Source organism: Rana temporaria, chromosome 11 (assembly GCF_905171775.1).
Source record: "Rana temporaria chromosome 11, aRanTem1.1, whole genome shotgun sequence".
NCBI classification, from domain to species: Eukaryota; Metazoa; Chordata; class Amphibia; order Anura; family Ranidae; genus Rana; species Rana temporaria.
Window position 1 is genome coordinate 131,030,497 of NC_053499.1, and position 25,849 is coordinate 131,056,345.

At 47.1% G+C, this 25,849-nt stretch overlaps 1 protein-coding gene across 1 annotated transcript; it reads right to left on the minus strand.

Annotated features, from left to right (window-relative positions):
* Nucleotides 1-43: 43 nt before the first annotated feature.
* Nucleotides 44-25,819, minus strand: PSME3IP1 (proteasome activator subunit 3 interacting protein 1). Its single transcript, XM_040329163.1, has 7 exons — nucleotides 25,713-25,819; nucleotides 14,929-15,064; nucleotides 10,209-10,307; nucleotides 7,350-7,471; nucleotides 4,766-4,899; nucleotides 2,982-3,034; nucleotides 44-440 (listed from the first exon to the last, which is right to left on the minus strand). The coding sequence occupies exons 2-7, from the start codon at nucleotides 15,053-15,055 to the stop codon at nucleotides 226-228; spliced, it is 750 nt and encodes a 249-aa protein (XP_040185097.1). The 5' UTR covers nucleotides 15,056-15,064; nucleotides 25,713-25,819; the 3' UTR covers nucleotides 44-225.
* Nucleotides 25,820-25,849: the final 30 nt, after the last annotated feature.

Genomic DNA, 25,849 nt, shown 5'->3' on the forward strand with positions numbered 1-25,849 from the left:
TCTGAGTGATCAAGGCAATCTTGTTGATATAAAGACACAAAACTTGGTTTGATGAGTTTATTTTAATAAGATCCCAAACTTAAAAACACACTGAACAAAAGGTAACTGCTGACACCAGTAAAAGGAAAAATACGCTCTGCACTTTAAATTCAGAGGATTTGTCCATGGTAAGTAAACGTTCCACTTTCAGGTTTAGCAAACGGTTTTGTGATGGGTGGGTGGGGTTTAGGGGGCATCAAGGAAAGTGCCTGAGCGGAATACGGAGGACACGATCTTTCCCATGTTGTTTATTGTGGTCTCGCAGTCTGAGCTAGACTCTGAATCGCTGCTTCCTGAGTAGGCTCCAAGACCAGGTAAGATTCCAATGCAGACGGAAGCTGGAGGGCAGTGCAGTCGGGAGCTTATGGTAGTGCTGCTTCCAATGGAACTAGAATGACTCTCTAAAAAGGAAAAAAAAAAAAAAAGACAAAAACTAGCAGCTAGTGTAAGATATGGAAGAAAATTAAAGAGAGTGTATATTGGTTTCGTACCCAAATTTTCCTCATCATGATCAGCACATATTTTATATATACTGTATATTGAGGAGGCACAGTAGCCATATGGGACCAGAGAGGCAGTGGTGAGATCTTACAAGCTCCTATGCAATAATGTGGAACAGTCTGTCATGGTTATGCTCTGCCCCGGTTATGCCATAGGTCAAATCAGCTGCACCTACGGACATATAGGATTACAGCTGGCAGGACTGTGTGCTTTATGATATACGCAGGCTGGACCTAACTGACTCAGAGGAGTAGAGTAAGGCCTCGTACACACGATAGGTTAACCAGAGGACAACGGTCTGATGGACCGTTTTCATCGGTCAAAACCGATCGTGTGTGGGCGCCATAGGTTATTTAACCACTTAAGCCCCGGACCAATATGCTGCCTAAAGACCCAAGGGGTTTTTACAGTTCAGGACTGCGTCGCTTTAACAGACAATTGCGCGGTCGTGCGACGTGGCTCCCAAACAAAATTGGCGTCCTTTTTTCCCCACAAATAGAGCTTTCTTTTGGTGGTATTTGATCACCTCTGCGGTTTTTATTTTTAGCGCTATAAACAAAAATAGAGCGACAATTTTGAAAAAAATTCAATATTTTTTACTTTTTGCTATAATAAATATCCCCCAAAAACATATATCAAAAAAATGTTTTCCTCAGTTTAGGCCGATACGTATTCTTCTACCTATTTTTGGTAAAAAAAATTGCAATAATCGTTTATTTGCGCAAAATTTATAGCGTTTACAAAATAGGGGATAGTTTTATTGCATTTTTTTTTTTTTACTACTAATGGCGGCGATCAGCGATTTTTTTTCGTGACTGCGACATTATGGCGGACACTTCGGACAATTTTGACACATTTTTGGGACAATTGTCATTTTCACAGCAAAAAATGCATTTAAATTGCATTCTTTATTGTGAAAATGACAGTTGCAGTTTGGGAGTTAAACACAGGGGGCGCTGTAACATTTAGGGTTCAGTGTGTGTGTGTTCACAACTGTAGGGGGGTGTGGCTGTAGGACTGACATCATCGATCGAGTCTCCCTAATAAAAGGGATCACTCGATCGATGCGCCGCCATAGTGAAGCACGGGGAAGCCGTGTTTACACACGGCTCTCCCTGTTCTTCAGCTCCGGGGAGCGATCGCGACGGAGCGGCTATAAACGAATAGCCGCGCCGTCGTCCCGGATCGCTCCCCAAGGCTTGCCGACCGCCGCATGTACCGGGGGGGTCCCGATCGGACCCCCCACCCGCGTCAAGCAGAGGACGTATAGGTACGTTGATGTGCCTGTCCGTGCCATTCTGCTGACGTATATTTACATGAGGAGGTCGGCAAGTGGTTAACCATTGGTTAAAATTTTTTTTTAATTTAACCGATGGATTCCTAACCGATCGGTCAAAACCGATCGTTAGTAGGCACAACCATCGGTTAAAAATCCACGCATGCTCAGAATCAAGTCGACGCATGCTTGGAAGCATTGAACTTCGTTTTTTTCAGCACGTCGTTGTGTTTTACGTCACTGCGTTCTGACACGATCGTTTTTTTAACCGATGGTGTGTAGGCGCGACGGACCATCAGTCAGCTTCATCAGTTAACCGACGACAACAGTCCTTCAGACCGTTCTCATCGGATGGACTGATCGTGTGTACGAGGCTTAAGGATAGAACTGGCACATGGGATGTGCACAGTCTGGAAGGATACCAGGATTTAATACACACATACTCATCACTCACTCTGCATGCGAGCAGCCAACAAAGTGAGCCAATTTACGATCTGTCAACAAATCTTAAGCCCTCGTACACATGGGCAGAATGTCGGGAGACATTTGCAGGTACAAAAAAATACCGGCCGACATTCTGCCTGAGTGTATGCCGGTCTGTCCGGCAGAAGCTGGCCATCCCGCCGGCTTCTGTCGGACGTGCATGCTGGAAAACCAGCAGCCGACTGACTTCCAATCAGAGCTCTCAGACAATGGCAGAGATCGCTGATCGGAGTGTTCTGGCGGGGGGGTCACACCCAATGTCAAAACGCAACAGCTCAGCAGGGGAGATCGCTGGACTAACCTCACAGGTCAGTTTTGTTTTGTGCAACTTGTGGGGTTGCATGAAAAAAAAAAACTGTAGTGTGTACCAGGCTTTAAAGTACAGAAGAATTCTTCTTGTACCATCCAAAGAATACTCAACTGTGGCGATTCATTCATATCGGAAAATGTCTCGTACAGTTGGTATATAACGGCAGGTATATATTTGGGTGAATATATGCAACACAAATCTATCCTATTCAACATTCCTGGATTTGCCAGCAAGTCGTCACTTGGCTCATCTCTACTAGACATCATCCAGGACACGGCTTTGAAATCTGAACAACTTTTTAGTGTTTCAGTCTTGTGAAGAATGAAGATGTCTGATTTATGAGAAGAACACATTTGATACTTCGGTACATACCATCATGTTCCTGATCAAGCTTCAATTTCTTTGCGCCAGGTAATTCAGAACTGCTAAAAATGCAAAAATGAGAGATGGTTATAGAATGGATTTTGTATTTAGCTAGGATATAAGGCAGAGTCTGAAGGAAGGTTTAAATGCACTACAATGGTGGTCTTCGCGACATCACATTTACTCCCTAAAACAAATATCGTTTTTATAGAGTCAAAGCACTTGAACTCTCTTTTAACACACACAGAAAGCACCAAAAGATGGGGAATGCTGCATTTCATTTTTTTTAAAGCTTACGTTTAGGTATGACTTTCATTGCAGTTACATTGGTTCAACTTGGAACAATGTAAGAATGCATATCTTATACCCAACGGATCCCTGTAAACGCTGCAATTTACTGTAGTAGTTGCTGCTACTACAGTAATACAGCAGAAACAGTGTTGCCAACCTACCAGATTGAAATTTACTGGCGCAGCCACGTTTTTACTGGCATTTCACAAAAGTTACTAAATTACATTTTTAGGTGCAAATCTCAGTATTTAGGCTACAAACAAGTACACTAGGCAAATAGCAATGTGATTTAAGGTAAAAACACATATTTTTGTTATTTTCGATATAATAAGGGCAAATTATTTAGTCACATCACCCCCTGCCTCCATCCCCCTCTGCGGTGCCACAATCTCCCCCTGCCTCCATCCCCCTCTGCGGTGCCACCAACAACCCATCTCCATCCCCACCCTCTGCGGTGCCTCTAATCACCCCCTGCCTCCAATCTCACCTAGGCCCCCTGCCTCTATCCCCCTCTGCGGTTCCACCTACAACCCCTGTCTCTATCCCCCACCCTCTGCGGTGTCACCAACACCCCCTGCCTCCAATCACCCCCTGCCACTAACACCCCCTGTCTCCATCCCCCTCTGCGGTTCCACCTACAACCCCTGTCTCCATCCCCCACCCTCTGCGGTGCCACCATCCCCCTCTGCGGTGTCACCAACACCCCCTGCCTCCAATCACCCCCTGCCTCCAATATCCCCCTGCCACCAATCACCCCCTGCCTCCATTGCCCCCTGCCACTAACACCCCCTGCCTCCAATCACCCCCTGCCTCCAATATGCCCCTGCCACCAATCACCCCCTGCCTCCATTGCCCCCTGCCACTAACACCCCCTGCCTCCAATCACCCCCATGCACAGTTCCAAGCCGAACTGATCTCGGCTATTTTTACAGGCACATTCCCACAACCAGGGACATTTACGAACGGGGAAAAAAAGAGCCCGTTTTTACGAACTGTCCATAAAAATATGGACGGTTGGCAACACTGAGCAGAAACAGTCTTCTGGCTGTCCCTCTGCATACCAAACTGCTTACTAGGCAATGCCACTATTCACAAAATGCCTAATTTTTGTTTTAGTGAATGCAAGGCGTTCTTCAATTGGGCGGGGCGGTGATGTATTCCATGTACAGTAAAACCTTGGTTTGAGAGTAACTTGGTTTGAGAGCGTTTTTGCAAGACAAGCAAAATGTTTTAATACATTTCGCCTTGATATAGAAGCGATGTCTTGATATAAGAGTAGTGTCATGTCAACTGAGTATAAAAAAGAAGAGAGGTGCCTCTAAGTGTAGCAATAATTAAGATACAACATTTAGCAACTTATTGCTACACTTCGAGGTGCCGCTCTTCTCTTTTATACCCTGTAAAAAAAATGCTTTGATATACAAGTGCTTTGGATTACAAGCATGCTTCCAGAACGAATTATGCTTGCAGACCAAGGTTTTATTGTATATATTAGCTCCAACCTTCTATGCCGCACTGCTCCTGCCAGCAACTTCGACTGAGAGAGCTTCTTGTTGTCAGGAGGTTTTGCCACAGTCTTCTTCTCAGGCTCCTTCTTCTTGTGCTCTGTGGATGTGGCTGCTATTGTGCGGGCATTGTGAGATATCGGTTAAGAGGAAAAACTTTTCATAAGTATGTAACTCTACCTTCTGCACACGTTCTGTAATCTTACCCATAGAACCATGAACACAAAGTCATGAGACCTCCAAATAAAAAATAAAATGATACAAACTGCAAAGACCCCCCGCAGATTGTGCATACTCACAAGCTTCCTAAACTAAAGCCCACAATTTGCCTAAACTCTTTTTGGGATAGACTTGGCAAATATGAATACTCCAGTACTCCAAATAGAACCTGTTTTTAATTTTTTTTATGGTTAAAAAACCGATCGTCTGTGTGGAAATCCATCGGTCAAAAATCCATGCATGCTCAGAATCAAGTCGACGCATGCTCGGAAGCATTGAATAGCAACCGGAGCGTATCGAGAATTTGGAATTTCTGGGACCTTTTACCAGGAAAATTGAAAATTGAGCAGCTGCAATGTTTTACCTTATTCTGCAAATACCAGTTGCCTGGTTTTCTCTGGCTTCAATACTATCCAAGTCACTGACCTGGAACAAGCATGCAAATTACAGTCACAGGAAAATCTAAAACTTCATCTGCATACTGGTTTAGGATCAGTAATTTAGAAAGTCCAAATCCACTGGATTTGTATGGCAGCCAGAAAACCTGCATTTTAAGGAGAGGCCAGAAAATGCAGCCTTCATGATTCTCATAATACAGATTTCTTGTGTGCAACCAAAATGACTTTGCTAAAGGAGTTGTAAAGGAAAACATTTTTTTTTTGCTGAAATGACTGTTTACAGGGTATAGAGACATAATAGTTAACTGATTCCTTTTAAAAATGATTAAAGACAGATAAAAATCAATCATATAATGTACCTTCAGTTTCTAGTTTTGTTTTTGCATGTTGTTTCCTGCTTCTGTGATGTACAGAGCCACAGAGCCAATACAGGGCAGTGATGGTTTGGAAAACGAAACTGATTGGTGCTGTGGGGTTTTAGACACACAGTAATCACACCTCCTTGATTAGTGACCACAGAGAGAAAGCTCCCAGGACTGTGGTCATCAGGAAACAGACAACCAGGAAGTGTGGAGATCAGAGAAGAATTACAGCAACTTGAGAGCAAAAACGAACAATGAGGACATGAAAACAGCACTGCATTAAGGTAAAGGAAGCTATTAAGATAAAAAAAATCCTTTACAAACCCTTTTAATAAGTATGATGCGGCCCGTATATCCGCTTTTTCATCCATCCGTGTACAGATGAAAAATGGACATACATTAATCCCTATGAGATAGCGGGTGTCAGCGGATGAACAATCCTATTTTTCCATCCGTCTGCAGAGCGGATTGGGTGAACACGGACAGACGGTCAGTGTTCATCCGATCCCCCCATAGGGGAGAGCGGCGATCTGACAGGGTGGTCCCTGTCATCCGCCAGCTCAGCGGGGATAACGGAGCGATCCCCGCTGAGCAAGCGGATGTTCACGGGGCGGATCATCACGGTATCCGCCCGTGTGAAAGGACCCTCATTTTCACAGCCTCAAACGCAAATATTGCCTTTCCACCTTTCAATGGAACTTTCCTTAATCTAATAAATATAAAAAAAATAAAAAATAAAGTTCTATCTGGACCCACCTAGAAACTCCCTTATCTTTCCAGAAGCAGAACTGTTGGCAAGGACACATCATGAGCGCAGTTTTGGAAGGGCTCTTACTACTATATTAATACAGGGGCAAATCGTCAAAGAAATTACGCCGGCGTATCTCTTGATACGCCGCGTAATTTCAAATATTGCGCGTCTTATCTTTGTTTTGGTATCCACAAAACAAGATACGACAGCATCTGTGTTAGATCTGACAGGCGTACGTCTTCGTACGTCGTCGGGTCTTAGATGCAATGTTTTGGCTTCCGCTAGGTGGCGTTCCCGTCGAAATCCGCGTTGAGTATGCAAATTAGCTATTTCCGACGATCCACGAACGTACGAGCGGCCGTCGCATTTTTTTACGTCGTTTCCGTTCGGCTTTTTCCGGCGTATAGTTAAAGCTGCTATATGATGGCATACTCAATGTTATGACGTTCCCGCGTCTAATTTAGAACATTTTACGTTGTTTGCGTAAGTCGTTCGTGAATGGGGGCTTCAACGATCACGTTGAAAACAATGACGTCCTTGCGAGGTCATTTGGAGCAATGCACCCTGGGAGCTTTTACGGACAGCGCATGCGCAGTTCGTTCGGCGCGCTTCATTTAAATGAAACACGCCCCCTACCCGCCCAATTTGAATTCCGCGCCCTTAGGCCACGAGAGATACACTACGCCGCCGTAACTTACGGCGCAAATTCGTTGAGGATTCAAACCAAGGCCAAGTAAGTTACAGCGGCGTAGCGTATCTTACATCTGCGCCGGATGCAGCGTATGTATGTGGATCTGCCCCACAGCTTTTAAAACCCTTCAGCTGCATGGGAAAAATACAAAAAAGGATATTCGAAACTCATTTAATTCCTTCTTTTCTTCTTCTCTTCTCTCCTTTTCCAACATTTCCTGTTTTCTTGAAACTTCATCTAAAAATGCAGATTCATCTTCTTCTAAGCCTCGCACCATATTTTCTAAGGAATGCAAAAAACACAGTTTAGTGTAAGAAAAAGGTTTGGAAACGCTAAAGGACCCCATTTAAAAGGAAGGTGACAATTATTTTTCATTTTCCCAAACCTCTGTGTATTTCACTATAATATTTATTGCATGATAAGTACAATGACAAGTAAATAGCACATAAAACCATATGAATGTAATAAAATTGAAATGATGTTGCCTTACAGCAAAAAAAGTAATATATTGCATCTTACCAATCTTTAAATGTGGTGGCTGCATTTGTTTTCTTTGGCTTTGTTTCCTCCCAGCGAGGAAAAGCAAGCAAGTCTGTTATTTTTTAATTCAACAGACCAAGTTACAGGCATGCCTGTGCATAGAGGCTGGTGTAAGCCATCTATTGTTCCCTCCCCCATGTCATAGCTCTCTAGAAATCCTAGATAGCAGCTGTGAAAACTCCAAGTGAAATTAATACTTTTGAAGGTAAAGTCTATTCTTAGGCGTAGTTCACACTGCCGCAACTTGGGATCCTACTTGTGAGACCAGAAGCGCCGGCGATAAAGCGCCGATATCTTTAGCGGCACTTTACTATCATTTTTTGCAGAGCTTTTCGGTCGTTAGCGGGGCCGTAAAAGGGTTAAAACCGCCTGCAAAGTGGCACTTTCGTGGCGCTGCCCATTCATCTCAATGGGCAGGGGCGCTTTAGGAACGGTGTATACACCGCTCCTACAGCGCTGCAAAGATGTGGCTAGCAGCCCTCAGGCTTTCACATTGGAGTGCGAGGAGAGGCACTTTTAAGGCGCTATTTTTAGGGCTATACAGTGGGGATCGAAAGTTTGGGCACCCCAGGTAAAAATTTGTATTAATGTGCATAACGAAGCCAAGGAAAGATGGAAAAATCTCCAAAAGGCATCAAATTACAGATTAGACATTCTTATAATATGTCAAAAAAAGTTAGATTTTATTTCCATCATTTACACTTTCAAAATTAAAGAAAACAAAAAAATGGCGTCTGCAAAAGTTTGGGCACCCTGCAGAATTTATAGCATGCACTGCCTCCTTTGCAAAGCTGAGACCTGCCAGTGTCATAGATTGTTCTCAATCATCGTCTGGGAAGACCAGGTGATGTCAATCTCAAAGGTTTTAAATGCCCAGACTCATCTGACCTTGCCCCAACAATCAGCACCATGGGTTCTTCTAAGCAGTGGTCTAGAAAACTGAAAATAGTTGACGCTCACAAAGCTGGAGAAGGCTATAAGAAGATAGCAAAGCGTTTTCAGATGTCAATATCCTCTGTTCGGAATGTAATTAAGAAATGGCAGTCATCAGGAACAGTGGAAGTTAAAGCAAGATCTGGAAGACCAAGAAAAATATCAGACAGAACAGCTCGCAGGATTGTGAGAAAAGCAATTCAAAACCCATGATCCCTCCAGAAAGATCTGGCAGACACTGGAGTTGTGGTACACTATTCCACTATAAAGAGATACTTGTACAAATATGGTCTTCATGGAAGAGTCATCAGAAGAAAACCTCTTCTACGTCCTCACCACAAAAATCAGCGTTTGAACTTTGCAAATGAACATATAGACAAGCCTGATGAATTTTGGAAACAAGTTCTTTTGGACCGATGAGGTTAAAATATAACTTTTTGGCCGGAATGAGCAAAGGTACGTTTGGAGAAGAAAGGGCACAGAATTTAATGAAAATAACCTCTGTCTAACTGTTAAGCATGGGGGTGGATCAATCATGCTTTGGGGTTGTATTGCAGCCAGTGGCACAGGGAAGATTTCACGAGTAGAAGGAAAAATGCATTCAATAAAATTTCAGCAAATTTTGGATGGTAACTTGATGCCATCTGTGAAAAAGCTGAAGTTAAAGAGAGGATGGGTTCTACAAATGGACAATGATCCTAAACACACCTCAAAATCCACGGGGGATTACATCAAGAGGCGTAAACTGAAGGTTTTGCCATGGCCTTCACAATCTCCTGACCTCAACATAATTGAAAATCTATGGATTAAAAGAGCCGTGCGTGACAGACAGCCCAGAAATCTCAAAAGAACTGGAAGACTTTTGTAAGGAAGAATGGGCAAAGATACCTCAAACAAGAATTGAAAGACTCTTGGCTGGCTACAAAAAGTGTTTACAAGCTGTGATACTTGCCAAAGGGGGCAGTACAAGATATTAACTCTGCAGGGTGCCCAAACTTTTGCAGACGCCATTTTTTTGTTTTCTGTAATTTTGAAAGTGTAAATGATGGAAATAAAATCTAACTTTTTTTGACATATTATAAGAATGTCTAATCTGTAATTTGAGGCCTTTTGGAGATTTTTCCATCCTTTCTTGGCTTCGTTATGCACATTAATACAAATTTTTACCTGGGGTGCCCAAACTTTCAATCCCCACTGTATATAGTCATTTATATACCTTCCGAAACCTGGCAAAAAATTCCCAGAGATGGCATCCTGTCCTGACCTGTTCCTACGATGTTGCTAGAACGCTCCCAGCTGTTACCGTTCACCCCCACTATCATGCCCACAGTGATAGAGCATAACATTTTGGATGTGGATGGGCATACAAGTGTACGGTCATTTCTGAAATGGTCAAGTGCCACTTGGCAATCTATAGCTCTGCCCAGTCCAGTTTGAGTAAAGAACCAACGATTAAAGTGATGCCAGACATATCTGTTTTACTTCTTCTTCACCAATTGAAACATTTTCTTATAAAGTAACTGGCATGACTTATAGGGTTACTTACTGAATTTAAACTGTTCTTCATATTCTTGCTGTTTCTTATCCTTCTGTTCCTGTAGCTTCTCATATAAAGAACGAGGGTCATACACTTCCTCTGGACATTCTGGAGAAAATAATTCAATTACAATCTCCAGCAATTAAACACCATAACACAATTTGCAGCAACATAATAATAATGGCATTCATTTCAATCAAGGACTCGCCAGACATTTGTGTTATGGTCCTTATAAACCTTTAAGAGGGCAAAATGGGGTCATCTACACCGTACACAGGAGAGTCAGGATGCCCACTAACACACAGCTCATTTCTCTATCTGCAACGTAGAGAGCGTCCTGACTCTCCTGTAGTCCAAGGGAGGGGGCGAGCACAAAACTCCACACCAGGGAGAAAGCCTTGCATTACTGTGTGGAGTTACAGACAGAAGAACAGGAAGTGAGGATTTCTCAGAAGAAATAAGGACATTTAAAAGCAAAATGGAAGGATGAGGTAAGTGAAGAAGGACTGCACTAAGGTAAAGGAAGCTATTTAGGGATTTTTTTTTTTTTTTACCTTTACAACCCCTTTAACACACAGCCATTAATGTCTAAACCTCTGGCAACAAAAGTGAGTACACCACTAAGTGAACATTTCCAAATTGGGCCCAAAGTGTCAATATTTTTTGTGGCCACCATTATTTTCCAGCACTGCCTTAACCCTCTTGGGCATGGAGTTCACCAGAGCTTCACAGGTTGCCACTGGAGTCCTCTTCCACTCCTTCATGATGACATCACAGAGCTGGTGGATGTTAGAGACCTTGCGCTTCTCCACCTTCCGTTTGAGGAGCCCCACAGATGCTCAATAGGGTTTAGGCCTGGAAACATGCTTGGCCAGTCCATCACCTTTACCCTCAGCTTCTTTAGCAAGGCAGTGGGCAGGTGTGCTTGGGGTTGTTATGTTGGAATACTGCCCTGCGGTCCAGTCTCTGAAGGGAGGGGATCATGCTCTGCTTCAGAATGTCACAGTACATGTTGCCATTCATGGTTCCCTCAATGAACTGTAGCTCCCCAGTGCCGGCAGCACTCATGCAGTCCCAGACCATGACAGTCCCACCACCATGCTTGACTGTAGGCAAGACACACTTGTCTTTGTACTCCTCACCTGGTTGCGGCCACACACGCCTGACACCATCTAAACCAAATAAGTTTATCTTGGTCTCATCAGACCACAGGACATGGTTCCAGTAATCCATGTCCTTAGTCTGCTTGTCTTCAAACTGTTTGTGGGCTTTCTTTTGCATCATCTTTAGAAGAGGCTTCCTTCTGGGACGACAGCCATGCAGAACAATTTGATGCAGTGTGTGGCATATGGTCTCAGCACTGACAGACTGACCCCCCCCCCCCCTTTCAACCTCTGCAGCAATGCTGGCAGCACTCATACATCTATTTCCCAAAGACAACCTCTGTATATGACGCTGAGCGCGTGTGCTCAACTTCTTTGGTCGACCACCGAGGCCTGTTCTGAGTGGAACCTGTCCTGTTAGGCCACTGTATGGTCTTGGTCACCATGCTGCAGCTCAGTTTTAGGGTCTTGGCAATCTTCTTATAGCCTAGGCCATCTTTATGTAGAGCAACAATAATTTTTTTCAGATTCTCTGAGAGTTCTTTGCCATGAGGTGCCATGTTGAACTTCCAGTGACCAGTATGAGAGAGTGAGAGCGATAACACCAAATTTAACACACCTGCTCCCCATTCACACCTGAGACCATGTAACAGTAACAGGTCACATGACACCGGGGAGGGAAAATGGCTAATTGGGCCCAATGTGGCCATTTTCACTTAGGGGCGTACTCACTTTTGTTGCCAGCGGTTTAGACATTAATGGATGTGTGTTGAGTTATTTTGAGGGGGCAGCAAATTTCCACTGTTATACAAGCTGTACACTACATTACATTGTAGCAAAGTGTCATTTCTTCAGTGTTGTCACATGAAAAGATATAATAAAATAATTACATAAATGTGAGGGGTGTACTCACTTTTGTGAGATACTGTGTGTGTCTAAATGTATTCCTCCTCCTATCACCTATACTATGTACTCTGTATTGGTTTTAGCAAATTGTATTGCAGATTTTTTACTTGCTTGCCTGCAGAAGCAAAGGGTAAATTATTTTGTTAATCATTTCAAAAGGAGTTCCATGGGGTTATATTATAATCGCTGCCTGGAGTTCAGCTTATCACTGGTTAAAAATTAAAATGCCCTTTTTACTTATTCAAAGATGTAGCCACATAATGCTACACTACCGTCTTATAGCCAGATTCAGAGAGATCGGCGTATCTTTTGGCCGGCGTAGCGCATCCCATTTGCACTACGCCGACGTAACATAGTGAGGCACAAAGCACTTGCGCCGTAAGTTACGTCGGCGTAGCGAAAATGGTCCGGCGTAACCCCGCCTAATTCAAAGTAGGCAGGTAGTGGGCGGGCTACATTTAAATTAACCGTGACCCCATGTAAATGAAGGGTCGTTTGTACGGCGCATGCGCGCGCATGCTCAGAATCACGCCGCAAATACTCCCTACGATACGACGGCTCAATGCGTACGACGTGAACCTAACTTACGCCCAGCCCCATTCACGTACGACTTACGTAAAATCCGACGGCACTTCCGACGTCCATACCTTTGCATGGGCTGCGCCATCTTTTTGGTGGTTTATCTTTACGCCGGAAAAACGCCTTACGTAAAAGGCGTAGCTTACTGTGACGGGCGTACGTACGTTCGTGAATCGGCGTATCTTGCTCATTTACATATTCGACGCGTAAATCAACGTAAACGCCCCTTGCGGCCAGCGTAAATATGCACCCAAGGTACAACGGCGTAGGAGACTTACGTCGGCCGTATCTTGGCAACAGTGAGGCGTATCTCATTTTAAGAATGAGCGCAAAGATACGACGGCGCACATTCGGACTTACGACGGCGTATCTACTGATACGTCGGCGTAAGTCTCTCTGAATCTGGCCCCTATTGTTTACAAGAGGTGGGAGCTCAGGTGTATATGCATTGCCTGTGTGACATGGGCATTTTCTATTGGCTCTCCAGAAATAGGGATCGCCTTCCCCCTTTCCTGACCTGCCAGGCTGCATGCTCAGATAAAGGTCTGGCATGGATTTGGGGGGGGGGGGGATTTTGGTTGCCAGTGACTTGTCGTTAAGGTTCTCCTATGCAGATGGTTCCTGTAAGGACTGCACAGGCGCAATCCTTGCCGACGGAAATCTCCGAACCTCAGCCGGCATCCAGGCTCATTCCTTAACATCCCCGTGGATTGGAGGATGTAAAAAAAAGAGCCAGGAGGCCGAGCGAGCAGAGCGACTGGCCACTTTCCTCAAATTCCACGTCGCCCTGGATACCGGCCGAGTTTCGGAGATTTCTGTCGACAAGGATTGCGCCTGCGCCATCTGGATAGCCGGAACCATATTGGCAGATCACCGGTAATCTTTTGCTTACATTGAGTGAGGAAACCCGCTGACAGCTGATGAGTCATCAGTTGTTAAGGACGTGGCAGTCAGTTTCCCGGCCCGCTCCTTAACAACCAGCTATTCTTCACACAGAATTCAAATTGGTCAATTTATTTTCCACCGATTCGAATTGCTCTGAAAATTTGGAATTTGTTCGAAAATTAAGAAACCAACAAAACAAAACAAATTTTTCCATTCTGCACGTTTAGCGACTTTAGAGCACAATAAAAACGATGACATTGGTCAAAGTCATAACAAAGTTGCATGAAGATGCACAGTAAAGTTGCAATGGAAATCGCAGGATTTTTAGGTCGTGCAAGTTTAAATGAACACTAAAGCTTCATACACACGATCGGTTTTTCTGCGGACAAAGCGTAAGACTTTTGTCCGAAACGCGTTGGCTGTGAACTTGTAATGAATACAAGCGGCAAAAAAATTTCGTCCAACAAACGCGAAACTACGTGGTTTTTCAGCTCTTTAGCGCCACCCTTTGGGCAACTTCTGCTTATTTTGTGTTATGCCCCGTAAACACGATCGGAAATTCCAACAGCAAAAGTCCGATGTGAGCCTTTGAATGGAAATTGCGACCGTGTGTAGGCCCCATTGGACTTTTGCTGTCGGAATTCTCGCCAACAAAAAGATTGAGCGCTGGTTTCTCAAATTTTCCGGCAGAAAAAATGTCTATCGGAAAATCCAATTGTCTGTAGCAATTCCGACGCGCAAAACTCGGACCCATGCTCGGAAACAATTCCACGCATGCTCGGAAGCATTGAACTTAATTTTCTCGGCTCGCCATAGTGTTGTACGTCACCGCGTTCTTGACGGACAAAGGTTCAGAGAACTTTTGTGTGACCGTGTGTATGCAAGACAAGCTTGAGCGGAATTCCGTCGGAAAAACCATCCAAAGTTTTTCTGCCAGAAAATCCGATCGTATGTACAGGGCATTAGAGTTAGCATTGCTTCTGAGCATGCGTGATTGTACTTTGTAGTTTTGTCCGATGGACTTGTGTACACACGATCGGATAATCCAACAAGACACATTTGTTGGCAGACAATTTTAAAGCCTGCTATCCCACATTTGGTGAAAAATCCGACAATTGTCCGATGGAGCGTACAAACTGTCAGATTTTCCGTCAACAGCCTGTTACACAATTCCCGTCAGAAAATCCGATTGCGTGTCTGAGGCTAAAGAGTTTGAGTTCTGCAATATTATAGGCATTGCTTGTTTTAGGTCGTACCTTCTGGATCTTCAGGTTTCCGCACCTTCTCCCATTCTTCTTGCCTTTGCTTTCTTTTTTCTTCCAACTCAGATTCTGTCACAAACTTTTTGTTTATGACAAAATCCCCTCCTTCGCTGTCAGCCATTTTTGAAGACTGCAAAATGCGCCAGAATACAAACATTAATATTGGCATGGATTATGTGATCACTCCAACAACTGAATTTGTCCCTTTTTTATTATTCTTGGTACATTTAAAGAACTCTAATTATAAACCTCACTATAACCCCCATATATTCACAATACAGGACAATGCGACAGTGCCTCTTGATATCCATTCCACACCCCCCCCCCCCTCCCCGGCAAGAGAGCCTAGCTCTTCCCGCCTCCTGACAAGATAGCCCCCCTGCTCCCACCTCCTGACAAGATAGCCCCCCTGATCCCGCCTCCCGACAAGATAGCCCCCCTGATCCCGCCTCCCAACAAGATAGCCCCCCTGATCCCGCCTTCCAGCAAAATAGACTACCTGATCCCGCCTCCCGGCAAGATAGCCCCCCTGATCCCGCCTACCGGCAAAATAGACTACCTGATCCCGCCTCCCGGCAAGATAGACTCCCTGATCCCGCCTCCCGACAAGATAGCCCCCTGATCCCGCCTCCTGACAAGATAGATACCTTGATCCCGCCTCCCGACAAGATAGCCTCCCTTGATCCCGCCTCCCGACAAGATAGCCTCCCTTGATCCCGCCTCCCGGCAAGATAGCCTCCCTGATCCCGCCAAGATAGACTCCCTGATCCCGCCAAGATAGACTCCCTGATCCCGCCTCCCTGATCCCACCAAGATAGACTCCCTGATCCCGCCTCCCGGAAAGATAGACTCCCCTGATCCCGCCTTCCGGTAAGATAGTCCCCCTGATCCCGCCGAGATAGACTCCCTGATTAAGCCTCCCGGCAAGATAGACTCCCTGATCCCGCCTCCCAGCAAGATAGACTACCTGATCCCGCCTCCCGGAAAGATAGACTCCCCTGATCTCGCCTCCCGGCAAGATAGACTCCCCTGATCCCGCCTCCCGGCAAGATAGACTCCCCTGATCCCGCCAAGATAGACTCCCTAATTAAGCCCCCCGGCAAGATAGACTACCTAATCCCGCCTCCTGGCAAGATAGACTACCTGATCCCGCCAAAATAGACTACCTGATCCCGCCTCCCGGCAAGATAGACTCCCTGATCCCGCCAAGATAGACTCCCTGACTAAGCCTCCCGGCAAGATGGACTCCCTGATCCCGGCAAGATAGACTCCCCGATCCCGCCTCCCGGCAAGATAGACTCCCTGATCCCGCCTCCCGGCAAGATAGACTCCCCTGATCCCGCCTCCCGGCAAGATAGACTCCCCTGATCCCGCCAAGATAGACTCCCTAATTAAGCCCCCCGGCAAGATAGACTCCCCTGATTCCGCCAAGATAGACTCCCTGATTCCGCCAAGATAGACTCCCTGATCCCGCCTCCCGGCAAGATATACTCCCCTGATCCCGCCAAGATAGACTCTGTGACGGTATCGGTATGATATCCCCGTCAACGTTCCCTTCTTCCCATAACGAAAATCACCCCAATATTCCACGAGGAGGGATATCCCTGGAATCGCCCAGAAAGCCACACATGAGACCAGCTTACTGCTTGAACAACACAGACTTTAATGTTATAACACACAGCTTATATGTCATTTCCAAAACTGTTACAATGACAAATCTCTGCCCCCCTCACACTGGGGCTTCCATACAGATGAGTAGGTAGACACGACGGGGCCGATGCTGAAACACATTTTCTTTAGACAATGACATCAATGACGCTGAGCACTAGCTGTACTGAATACATCAACCAGACCGCTCGACCCCGCATATAGAGAGATAATTACCACAATGAAGCAATCAGAATAATTAACACAAGCCAGTTAAACCCAGCTCTCCTTCACACAACACAATAGATCAATTATCCTTTAGAAATAGTGAGGGGACATTAGCACATCAATAACCTGGCTAGCAGGGAGCAGTAAACTGAGACATATAGGCAAATGTATCACAATGGCCCCCCTTTTGCTCCCTGCTCCGGCAAACCCGGTTGGACCTTCCCTGGTCCAGTAGGGTTGACGGGTTCAGAGCTATTAGTCAGAGGTTAACTCCGTTTGGCAAGACTGACCTCCCTTGGCAACTGCTTCAGACTCAGGTATGTCACCGGGTCGTCAGATCACACGCCGGTCAGTCCCCAAGTCTTTGTGCGATCTGCAAAGTCACCAGAAGTCAGTGTGAAGACAGCGAATGGGTCTGTGCGCCGCCGTCTAGGTGTCCCGCTATGGGAGGGGGCAGGTTATGGCTCTGAAGTGACAATCCCAGGAGATTCATAAAAAGAAAAAGTTATATTTGTTGAAATGCTGTAGCACTGGTGCTCAGAGTCCGGGGGGGGGGGGTGGGGGGGGGAGGGGAATCAGAGCCCCATAAGGTCAGCCACCCCCTGCTCCCTCCGCAGCCGCCGGTTCTCCTCTTGGAGCTTCTCCAGCTCCATCTCCAGTTCATGCTGCTGTGACCTCAGGTGGTTGTTCTCCTCCTCCATGCGGCTTATGCACTCCTCCAGCTCTATGTACTCACGGATCAGCTCCTGCTTGCTCATGTCCTGCAGGCTCTCCACGTGGTCCTTCATCATCAGGAACTGGGTGGTGGTGTAAGGGGCCACCGGTGGGCCCTTGGCGAACATCTCGGCACGCATCTGGGACGCCCGCTGCGACTCCCTCTCCTCCAGTCGCTTCTTCTCCTCCCAGGTCAGCTTGTTATACGGCTTCCAGGACCTCTTCTTCTTGAAGGGTGGCCGGCGGTGCCTCTTTCTGCCCAGCTCCCTCCAGGGCCCCTCCGGCTCAGGGCTGTCGCCCATGACCAGCTGACAATGGTGTTCCCTGTTGTCCGTAATAACAGATTGTACCATGAGGGCTTCGTAAGGGGTGCCCAATGGTTCTTCCTGACCCAGCTCCTTTGGATCCCAAGCCGAGTCTACACAATGGGCTGCTGCTGGTGGGCGGTACCCAGGTTGAGACCAATTTGACCTGGTGTTGTCATTCATGGGGCAATTCTGCTTGAAGTGACCCAGCTGTTTGCACCGGAAGCAGCATTGTTCGTTGCCCTCCTGGCGATGATAGCGAGGGCTAGATGTCACCGGTCTGTTAGGAGGTTGGTATCTAGCGGTTGGTGGGTGTGAGGGCACCGTTTGTGGTGGAGGTTGTTCCTGTGGTGTGACCTGGTTCGTCTTGCGAGTATCTGCATATTCATCCGCCAACTTCGCGGCCTCTGGTAGAGTCATGGGCCTGCGATCTCTCACCCAATCTTTGACGTCCGTCTGGATGTGATTGTAAAATTGCTCCAGGAGCATTAGTTGCAAAATGTCCTCTGCGGTGGTGGCCTGGCTGCTGTTAGCCCAGTTAGAGGCCGACCGGGACAATTGGCATGCCCATTCCGCATAAGAGTCTTTCGTGGTTTTGCGTGAGTCCCTGAACTTCTGTCGGTGGGACTCTGGGGTTACTGCATAACGAGCCAGGAGCACTTCTTTAACCCGGGCGTAGCTATGAATATCCTGATCTGGCACGGTCCGGAAAGCATCAGAAGCTTTGCCTGACAGTTTGCCTGACAATATTGCAACCCACTCTCCTCTAGCTATTCGGTGCAGGTTACATTGTCGCTCAAAATCCGCCAGGAAGTTATCAATCTCACAGTCCTTTTCATCAAAAGCTTTAAAAGCGCTAAACGGAATCTTCCTTGCGTCTGCTGTGCTGTACTCACTGTTTGGAGAATGTGCGGCTGCTTGTTGGACTGCTGCCAGTTTTAACTGTAGTTCTGCGTCCCTTATTTGTTTATCCTTCTGTAGTTCTGCGTCCCTTATTTGTTTATCCTTCTGTAGCTCCGCGTCTCTTATTTCTTTAGCCTCCTTCGCTAACAGGTCCATCACTTTCAGTACCACATCTGGCGTTGGGTTCGGGCCGAACCACGCTAGCTTCTCTCTCATTAGCTTGTTGGCTGGCGATTCCTCCTCCTGAATCACTGGTGTCTCCATCTCTTGTACTGCTGGCGTTGCTGCAATCCCGTCCTCCTGGTCTAGCTCCATTGATTCTGCCATGATGACCCGCTTGGTTTTGTTGCTAGCAATCCTTCCACGAACTTCCAGTAGTTCTTCCAGTGTCTGCTTGGAATCCGGATGTGAAGGGGAATAGAAGGGAAAAATCCCACTGCTACCAACCAATTGTGACGGTATCGGTATGATATCCCCGTCAACGTTCCCTTCTTCCCATAACGAAAATCACCCCAATATTCCACGAGGAGGGATATCCCTGGAATCGCCCAGAAAGCCACACATGAGACCAGCTTACTGCTTGAACAACACAGACTTTAATGTTATAACACACAGCTTATATGTCATTTCCAAAACTGTTACAATGACAAATCTCCGCCCCCCTCACACTGGGGCTTCCATACAGATGAGTAGGTAGACACGACGGGGCCGATGCTGAAAACACATTTTCTTTAGACAATGACATCAATGACGCTGAGCACTAGCTGTACTGAATACATCAACCAGACCGCTCGACCCCGCATATAGAGAGATAATTACCACAATGAAGCAATCAGAATAATTAACACAAGCCAGTTAAACCCAGCTCTCCTTCACACAACACAATAGATCAATTAACCTTTAGAAATAGTGAGGGGACATTAGCACATCAATAACCTGGCTAGCAGGGAGCAGTAAACTGAGACATATAGGCAAATGTATCACAGACTCCCTGACTAAGCCTCCCGGCAAGATGAACTCCCTGATCCCGGCAAGATAGACTCCCCGATCCCGCCTCCCGGCAAGATAGACTCCCTGATCCCGCCTCCCGGCAAGATAGACTCCACTGATCCCGCCTTCCGGCAAGATAGACTCCACTGATCCCGCCTTCCGGCAAGATAGACTCCCTGATCCCGCTTCCCGGCAAGATAGACTCCCCTGATCCCGCCTTCTGGTAAGATAGTCCCCCTGATCCCGCCGAGATAGACTCCCTGATCCCGCCTCCCAGCAAGATAGACTACCTGATCCCGCCTTCCAGCAAGATAGACTACGTGATCCCGCCTCCCGGCAAGATAGACTCCCCCTGATCCCGCCTCCCGGCAAGATAGACTCCCCTGATCCCGCCTCCCGGCAAGATAGACTCCCCTGATCCCGCCAAGATAGACTCCCTAATTAAGCCCCCCGGCAAGATAGACTCCCTGATCCCGCCTCCCAGCAAGATAGACTACCTAATCCCGCCTCCTGGCAACATAGACTACCTGATCCCGCCTCCCGGCAAGATAGACTCCCCTGATCCCGCCAAAATAGACTACCTAATCCCGCCAAGATAGACTACCTGATCCCGCCAAGATAGACTCCCTGATTAAGCCTCCCGGCAAGATAGACTCCCTGATCCCGCCTCCCAGCAAGATAGACTACCTGATCCCGCCTCCCAGCAAGATAGACTCCCTGATCCCGCCTCCCAGCAAGATAGACTCCCCTGATCCCGCCTTCCGGCAAAATAGACTACCTGATCCCGCCTCCCGGCAAGATAGACTACCTGATCCTGCCTCCCGGCAAGATAGTCCCCCTGATCCCGGCAAGATAGACTCCCTGATCCCGCCTCCCGGCAAGATAGACTCCCTGATCCCACCTCCCGGCAAGATAGACTACCTGATCCTGCCTCCCGGCAAGATAGACTCCCCTGATTCCGCCAAGATAGACTCCCTGATTCCGCCAAGATAGACTCCCTGATCCCGCCTCCCGGCAAGATAGACTACCTGATCCTGCCTCCCGGCAAGATAGACTCCCCTGATTCCGCCAAGATAGACTCCCTGATTCCGCCAAGATAGACTCCCTGATCCCGCCTCCCGGCAAGATATACTCCCCTGATTCCGCCAAGATAGACTCCCCTGATCCCGCCTTCCGGCAAGATAGCCCCTCTGATCCCGCTAAGATAGACTCCCTCTTCTCACCTCCAGGCAAGAAATCATCTCTCTTACAGCCTCCCTGCAAAATATCCTAGCTCTTCATGCCTCCCAGCAAGAAATTATCTGCAGATAAAAACAAACTGTGCAGCCCTGACTAAAGTTGAATAATATCCTTACTATAGGTGTAGGACATTTACACACCTCATGGAGCCCGACTAGAAAACTCCCAGAACGATGCTATGAGAATCTTGGCTCTTAATGCTCATCTCCACCATCACAGGAGCGAGTTCTCCAACGCTGAGCTTAGATCACGGGTCTCAAACTGACGGCTCTCCAGCTGCTGCGAAACTACAAATCCCATCATGCCTCTGCCTGTGGGAGTCATGCTTGTAACTGTCAGCCTTGCAATGCATCATGGGACTTGTAGTTTCACAACAGCTGGATGGCCTCCAGTTTGAGACCCCTGGCTTAGAGCTACTGGCTGGCAGACAAGTGAGCTGGAGATTTTTCTTTGGCGTTTTTTGACATACTTTCTCCTTCTATGTGCTCTTTGCTGACAAGGCCAGTTATAAGTTGGGGTGTTTGCTATTTCTTTGTACTAATGCATCAGAGGAGAGAAAGTACACTATATTACCAAAAGTATTGGGACACCTGCCATTACACGCACGTGAACTTTAATGGCCTGCCAGTCTTAGTCTGTAGGGTTCAGTATTGAGTTGGCCCAACCTTTGCAGCTATAGCAGCTTCAACTCTTCTGGGAAGGCCGTCCACAAGGTTTAGGAGTGTGTCTATGGGAATGTTTGACTATTCTTCCAGAAGTGCACTTGTGAGGTCAGGTCACCGATGTTGGATGAGAAGTCTCCTCTCTAATTCATCCCAAAGGTGTTCTATCAGGTTGAGATCAGGACTCTGTGCAGGCCAGTCAAGTTCCTCCACCCCAAACTCACTCATCCATGTCTTTATGGACCTTGCTTTGTGCAATGGTCCACATTATTTGGTGGAGGGGGGATTATGGTGGGGGGTTGTTTTTCAGGGGTTGGCCCCTTAGTTCCAGCAAAGGAAACTCTTACGGCGCCAGCATACCAAGACATTCTGTACACTTTCATGCTCCCAACTTTGTAGGAACAGTTTGGGAATGGTCTCTTCCTGTTCCAACATGACTGCACACCAGTGCACAAAGCAAGGTCCATAAAGACATGGATTAGCAAGTTTGGTGTGAAGGAACATGACTGGCCTGCACAGAGTCCTGACCTCAACCCGACAGAACACCTTTGGGATTAGAGTGGAGACTGCAAGCCAGGCTTTCTCATCCAACATCAGTGCCTGACCTCACAAATACACTTCTGGAAGAATGGTCAAACATTCCCATAGACCAGTGATGGCGAACCTTGGCAACGCAGATGTTTCAAAACTACATTTCCCATGATGCTCATGCACTCATGCCGTGTAGTGGAGCATCATGGGAAACGTAGTTCCAAAACATCTGGGGTGCCAAGGTTCACCCTCACTGCCACAGACACACTCCTAAACCTTGTGGACAGCCTTCCCAGAATAGCTGAAGCTGTTATAGCTGCAAAGGGTGGGCCAACTCAATATTGAACCCTACGGACTAAGAATGGGATGCCATTAAAGTTCATGAGTGTGTAAAGGCAGGCGTCCCAATACTTTTGACAAAATAGTGTATATGTGAGGGGGGGGGGGGGTTGAATCAGAGACAGAGCTTGCTCTTGTGATTGGAGGGTGACAAAAGTAACAGCTAGGGGTCTCAGCAACATTCTAAGTGTTTCCCACTTAGGCTTCAGGGGGTATGTAAATGGCCTACACTAGGGTTGCCCCGATACGAGTATCGGTACCGATACAGAGCATTGGCGCGAGTACTTGTACGGGCACAAATGCTCCCGATGCCTTAGCCGATACCTGGCGGAGTAGCGGGCGGCATGTCGAGCTGGCAGGGAGTGCAGAGTTCAGGGTGACCGGAGCCATCACATTCGGTCGTGGAAGTGACGCTCTGTGTTGCCGTCAGAGATGCCCGTCTTGGTACACCCTGCACTCGGCCACAGTATGCCAGCAGCAGGCATCTTGTTACACCCAGCCCATACAGTGCCCATAAATGTCACCTATCAGCATGGGCGTCCGCTCCATAGGGCAAGGGGGGGCAATTGACCCCCTCTGTAAAATCGAGAAGGTGTTGAGGGTTCTCGCGGCCGCGGGCCGGATGTCACACAGACACAGCGAGCAAAGTGAAGCCGCCTCCCCCTCCAGTGTTTATGTGTACACAGGGGGAGGGAACCTGCTGTGACCCGGCCGTGCTGATGGCTGATCTGAGGTACTGAATGGGATTGGGGAGGGGAGGTCCGACTGTGCTGAAGGGGGGAGTCTGTGCTGAAGGGGGGAGTCTGTGCTGAAGGGGGGTCTGTACATTCTCTAGGCTATATTTATATGGGCATGGAGTGAAGCTGAATTATCTCAAGAGCTATTCAGCACTGCCAACTGGCCGCGTTATCGGTAAAGCGCCGCTAAAAAGTGCTGCTTTACCATCGTTTTAGCTGCGCTATTCGGCCGCTAGCGGGGGGCGCTTTTAACCCCTGCTAGCGTTTGAAGAAAGGGTTAAATGTGTATCACAGCTGCGGAAGCACCCCCCCCCCTGAAATCAGTGGACGCCCATGCCTATCAGTGCCAGCCGCCAGTGCTGCATATCAGTGCCACCTAATCCCATCAGTGCTGCAGATCAGTGCCACCTAATCCCATCAGTGCTGCAGATCAGTGCCACCTAATCTGTATTGTGCTTTGAGAAACAGTCACATGACATTTAAAAAAAGTATCGGTGAGTACTTGAAAAAAAAAGTATCGGTACTTGTACTCGGTCTTTAAAAAGTGGTCTCGGGACAACCCTAGCCTACACCTATAGCAAGGACATTATTCAACTTTGTTTTTATCTACAGACACCACTTACCTGCATAGGTAGGTGAACTTACCCTTTAAGTGTCTAATGCTGCACATTACATCGATGAATGACCCTTTAACCACTTAAGGACCCCTTCACGTCGATATACGTCGGCAGAATGGCACGGCTGGGCACATGAACGTACCTGTACGTTGCCCTTTAAACCCAGCCGTGGGGTCGCGCAGGTGCGTGCACGCGACCCGGTCCGAAGCTCCGCGGTCACGGGACTCGCGGACCCGATCGCCGCTGGAGTCCCGCGATCGCTCCCCGGAGCTGAAGAACGGGGAGAGCTGTGTGTAAACACAGCTTCCCCGTTCTTCACTGTGGCGCGGTCATCTATCGTGTGTTCCCTGATATAGGGAATCACAATCGATGACGTCACACCTACAGCCACGCCCCCTACAGTTAGAAACAGACATGAGGTCACACATAACCCCATCAGCGCCCCCTGTGGTTAACTCCCAAACTGCAACTGTCATTTTCACAATAAACAATGGATTTTAAATGCATTTTTTGCTGTGAAAATGACAATGGTCCCAAAAATGTGTCAAAATTGTCCGAAGTGTCCGCCATAATGTCGCAGTCACGAAAAATAAAAAAAACGCTGATCGCCGCCATTGGTAGTAAATTTTTTTTTATAAAAATGCAATAAAACTATCCCCTATTTTGTAAACGCTATAAATTTTGCGCAAACCAACCGATAAACGCTTATTGCGATTTTTTTTTTTACAAAAAATAGGTAGAAGAATACGTATCGGCCTAAACTGAGGACATTTTTTTTTTTAATATGTTTTTGGGGGATATTTATTATAGAAAAAAGTAAAAAATATTGCATTTTTTTTAAAAATTGTCGCTCTATTTTTGTTTATAGCGCAAAAAATAAAAACCGCAGAGGTGATCAAATACCACCAAAAGAAATCTCTATTTGTTTGGAAAAAAGGACGCCAATTTTGTTTGGGAGCCACGTCGCACGACCGCGCAATTGTCAGTTAAAGCGACGCAGTGCCGAATCGCAAAAACTGGCCGGGTCCTTTACCTGCCTAAAGGTCCGGGTCTTAGGCTGGGTTCACACTACTACACTACTTTCATCCTACTTTGCTCTGCTACATTGGTCCTACATTTATCCTACATTGGTCCTACATCCATCCTACTTTCATGAACAGGATACTACTTTGGTCCGACTTCAATGATATTCAATGGGCCTGAAGTAGGATCAATGTAGGACCAAAAGTAGTACAGGGAGCATTTTCAAAGTCGGACCGACTTGTGTAGGACGCTACAAGACGCTCTCATAGGGAAACATTGAACACAGAGCAAAGTAGGATGAAAGTAGTGTAGTAGTGTGAACCCAGCCTAAAGTGGTTAATGACTGTGATCTCTCTAAGGCTGACCATACACTATACAATCTGATTGTATAACATCCATATAATCTTTACTAAAACTCCACGAGGGCAACCCTAGCCCACCAATTCAATCTGTATCCGATCTAGTGGGCGCTTGTAATGCATTGTTGTTGGTGGATCTAAAGGCGATTGTATAGTGTATGGCCACAGATCTGTGCTGCTGGTGTGGCAGCTTCCACTCAATGTGGGTTGTCATAGCAGGGAATACCCTCCAGCCTACCAAGGCAAAGCTGCATGGCAGACCCCTGACCTGACAAGGCCACTGCTTCAGAAGCAAAGGGTTCTGGGTAATCATGACCACCTTGGCCAATGTGTACCCAGCTCACTCACAGCTGCCAACTAAGGACAGGGAACCCACAGACATGGTATCTCTCTGTAGAAGGCATATTACCCCTCCTCCACCACCTATGTGCCCCCCTCCCAGCAGTGCCCCCCCTCAGCCTCCCAGCGTCACCCCCTCACCCACCTCTCTCTTGCCCGGCTCACTCTTCAGCACAGCCTCCTCCAGCCAGCAGCCGGCAGCCAACCAAAACGCGGCGCACTCACCTCTACAAACCAATCAAAACGCCACTGACAACACTTACGCACCAACCACGGTTCGCC